We start from the raw sequence: 3,688 nt of genomic DNA, 5'->3' as shown, positions 1-3,688 counted from the left end.
AAAAAAAAAAAAGACAAAAAAAGATCTAGCCACCCCAGGCAGCTCACTGCTGGCCTCTAAGTAATGAAATATGTTCCAGACCAAAGAGGAACTACATGCCTCCCCCACTGCCCACCACTTCCCTCAGAGAGGACAGATGCCGCAAGACGCCTTTGTCTGGGACCGTTGTGCTGTGGTTAGCCCCAGTGACCTGACTGTGAGTCAGTGCACGTGACCAGGAAAGCTTGGGTAGGGGCTCAGCAGACTTGTCACCAGAACCTAGGAGAACTAGACCTAGAGATGTTCGGCCATTTGTGTGCCTGGCTCCTTTTATTAACTGGTGTGTTGGGCTGTTGCGGGGTCCTGCTCTGTGTCTCTGAGCCCCGCATGTAAGGGATCAAATGGAAGGCAAACTTACTAGCAAGGGCACAAGAGAGGATAGAGGATGACCCAAAGGGGTGGCACATCATTCATGGACTGATGGAGAGCCACTTGCCTGGGCCAGTGCTGAACCGAGAACTGTGACCTGGGTAGAGAACCCTCTGTGTGAGGGACAATAGCTACATGTGTACTGTAGGGAGGTGGCCGAGCCTCCCTGGCTTGTTGGTGCGTCTGTGTGCCGTGTCCTGGACACCCAGGAAAGCAGAGGGAGAGGTGATAGGCCAAGGCTGGTGGGTAAGAACACAGCCTGTGAGCCTGAGTCTGGAGTTGGCTACACAGAGTGACATTAACCTCTTGGAAATGTGGAATGAGGCCCCCAGGCTACACTTGTAGCAAAATTATGAGAGACCGCTGCCGCTGTGCCCCCCCCACCAACCCAGTGTCTGCAGGACTGCTTTTACCACCAGCTGAGGGTCTCACCATCAGGCAGCTGGATGAGAGCTGACTCCCTCGGCTGCCCTTATCCTCCTTACATCCATCCCCGCCGATTACAAGGAGGACAAAGAGAAGTCCTTGTCCTGTTCACCGAGGCCCCAGTGACCACAGGCAAGTCCCTTGGGGGACAGCATAACACATACTTAAATGTATTTGAGTTTGTGTTGGAGGTGGTCCCAATGCGTTTCTGCCCCTCCCCCCATCGTGGCGACCATGGATCCCTGAGCTAAGCCCAGGGAAGGGTTCTGCTGTATTCAGGCTATGGTTGCTCCCAACACCAAATTAATCCCCTCTGCTCTGGAGAACCCTCTTTCCATGGTGCGGTCGGTGTCAATTCTGTTCAGTGCTTTCTTGTTGTTTTTAATTCTAGTAGTTTTGTTTTTAAAATTTTATTTTTAATGGCATCTCTGGGTATGGATATAGGCACACGAACGCCAGTGGTCACGGAAGGCAGAGGCGTTGGATCCCCTGGAGCTGGAGTGACAGACAGTTGTGAGCTGTCTGGCATGGGTGCTGGGAACTGAGCTCAAATCTTCTGGAAGAGCAGGAAGTGCTCTTAACCAGTGAGCAGGCTCTCCAGCCAATCGGTCTGGTCTGTTCTGCTCCCCAGTGCCTGCCCCCTGCTTTCCAGACCAGACCACGCCCAAGGAACGGTCAGCCTGGTAGGTGGTGGAAACAGAGGGTCCTGGGAGTCTCTATCCTAGCCAGGTGGATTAAGGTTTGCCCAGGGCGCCATCTTGGCTTGTGGAAAGTCAAGCCTGGCATCCCTTATACTATGCTAACTTCTATTCATGATCCAGTGTGTCCCCAAAAGGTCTGTAATCCTGAACAAATGAAATGAAAGCACTGCCCCTCCCCCGCCACAGTGCCAGCCACCCTCCCCTCCCCTTCCGAGGCGATCCCCTTTGTGCTTTTGGTCTTTGGCATGGGATCACGCTGCCTCACTGTGCTCTGTCTCTTTGCAGCGCGATGCCATGTTTGGAATCCTCAGTAAAGTGAAGCCTCCCTACACATCGTGTGCCGACTGCATGTATCCCACAGCTGGCGGGACTCCTGAGGCCTTCATGGAGCGGCACGAAGACCCCAGCTCCTCTGCTATCTGTACTCAGCCAACCTTCCTGCCCCATGTCACATCTTCCCCAGTGAGCATCAGGTCCCGAGCTCCAGAGAGGCCGGCCTCGGGCCCAGCCAACACCTCTCCATTCCTACTACCAGCAGGCTCCAGGAAGCCAGATGTCAGTGGCTCTGGAGCCGGGGCTGCCCCAGAACCACCAGCAAGCCTTCTAGAGCCTTCCAGAGAGACCTCAAAAGCCCTTCCAAAATCTCTTCTGTTGAAGAATCCTCACTGTGATAAGAGCGCTGCCAGTACGGAAGAACTGTCACCTAAGAAAGATCCCAAGCCGGCTAAGGACCTGAAGCTTCTGTTCAGTAACGAAGTGGAGAAGCCGGCCACCAATAGCTACCTGATGCAGCATCAGGAGTCCATCATCCAGCTGCAGAAGGCAGGCCTGGTCCGAAAGCACACCAAAGAGCTGGAGAGGTTGAAGAGCCTGCCTTCAGACTCACCATCTACCTGCAGGGACAGCGCCGCCTGCAGGCTGGAGGCCAGCATCCCCGAGGAGGAGGGCCAGGAGCCTGCACACCCAGCCCTGTGCAGCCAAGCCGGGTCTGAAGAGAAGCCTGTGGGAGGACCCTTGCAGAAGAGCCCCACGTCTACCCTCCTCCGCCTAGATCACACCAGTAACTTCTCGAAAGACTTCCTGAAGACCGTGTGTTACACCCCCACCTCTTCCTCCATCAGCTCCAATCTGACCCGGAGCTCCAGCAGTGACAGCATCCACAGCGTCCGAGGGAAGCCAGGGTTGGTGAAGCAGCGGGCACAGGAGATTGAGACACGGCTCCGCCTGGCAGGCCTCACCGTGTCATCCCCCCTGAAACGGTCCCATTCCCTCGCCAAGCTGGGAAGTCTCAACTTCTCCACGGAGGACCTGTCTAGCGAGGCTGACACGTCCACCATCGCCGACTCACAGGACACCAGGTGCGGACTCTCTTCCTTCCTATCGGAACCCCAGGCTACGCCAAGGGACCCCGCTGCAACCTCCAAACCATCAGGGAAATCTGCCCCCGAAAACTTGAAAAGCCCGTTGAGGGTAAACAAAAGCTGACTAGCTTTCGGCTCTGTGAGGTTTCCATAATGTCCAGATCTACTCTCACATCTTGATTTGTGTGAATGACTTCAGTCTTCAGAGCTTTCCACACTTAGCCTGTGAGGGGGGCACCCAGGTGTGGGGCCTAGGCAGCCTGAAAACTGTCAGCCAGGAATCACGTTCAGATATGTACATGTAAGGTGGGGCTGTGTCTCGGTTGTTAAGAGGGTGTGCCTGACAAGCACCAAGCCCTCGGTTTGGTCCCCAGCACCCCATAAAACCAGGCATGGTTGCGCACGCAAATGGAAAATCCAACACTGAAGGCACAGGCTGAACGATTAGAAGTTCAAAGTCATCCTAAGCTACATGGTGAGTTTTAGGTCAGCCTGGTGGAGAGGAAAATAAAATGTGTGCGAACATACAAAATACTCAGTTTGCAACGTGTCAAGCAAGGAGCCACATTGGCGAGGTCACTGCAGCCCACGTTCCCAGTTCATTGCAGTCCTCGAGAGAGAATCCTCAGAGGACAAACAAGGCCTACCTCTCTGCTCACTGTGCATTTTGTTTATAAAATAGCAATGACCAAGTGTTATTCTGAGGAACAATGCTGCGTCCAGAAGGGATTTTCCAAGAGAATTGTGGGGGGTTTTGAGTTTGGTTTTTCTTTTTCTTTTTTTTTTTTTTTT

At 53.9% G+C, this 3,688-nt stretch overlaps 1 protein-coding gene across 3 annotated transcripts in view; it reads left to right on the top strand.

Moving 5' to 3' along the window:
* Positions 1–3,588, top strand: part of Ssh1 (slingshot protein phosphatase 1) — a 51,207-nt gene extending 47,619 nt beyond the window's left edge. For all 3 annotated transcript variants that reach the window (XM_031337458.1, XM_031337460.1, XM_031337459.1), the window contains one exon: positions 1,821–3,588. In XM_031337458.1, the coding sequence (XP_031193318.1) occupies positions 1,821–3,020 (1,200 nt within the window). In that variant the 3' untranslated portion in view covers positions 3,021–3,588. The remainder of the gene's footprint in view (positions 1–1,820) is intronic.
* The last annotated feature ends 100 nt before the right edge of the window (positions 3,589–3,688 follow it).

The sequence above is a fragment of the Mastomys coucha genome, unplaced genomic scaffold (genome assembly GCF_008632895.1).
Source record: "Mastomys coucha isolate ucsf_1 unplaced genomic scaffold, UCSF_Mcou_1 pScaffold22, whole genome shotgun sequence".
Taxonomy (NCBI): Eukaryota; Metazoa; Chordata; class Mammalia; order Rodentia; family Muridae; genus Mastomys; species Mastomys coucha.
The sequence above is the reverse complement of the archived record's forward strand: the minus strand, read 5'-3'. Positions and strand labels throughout refer to the sequence as shown.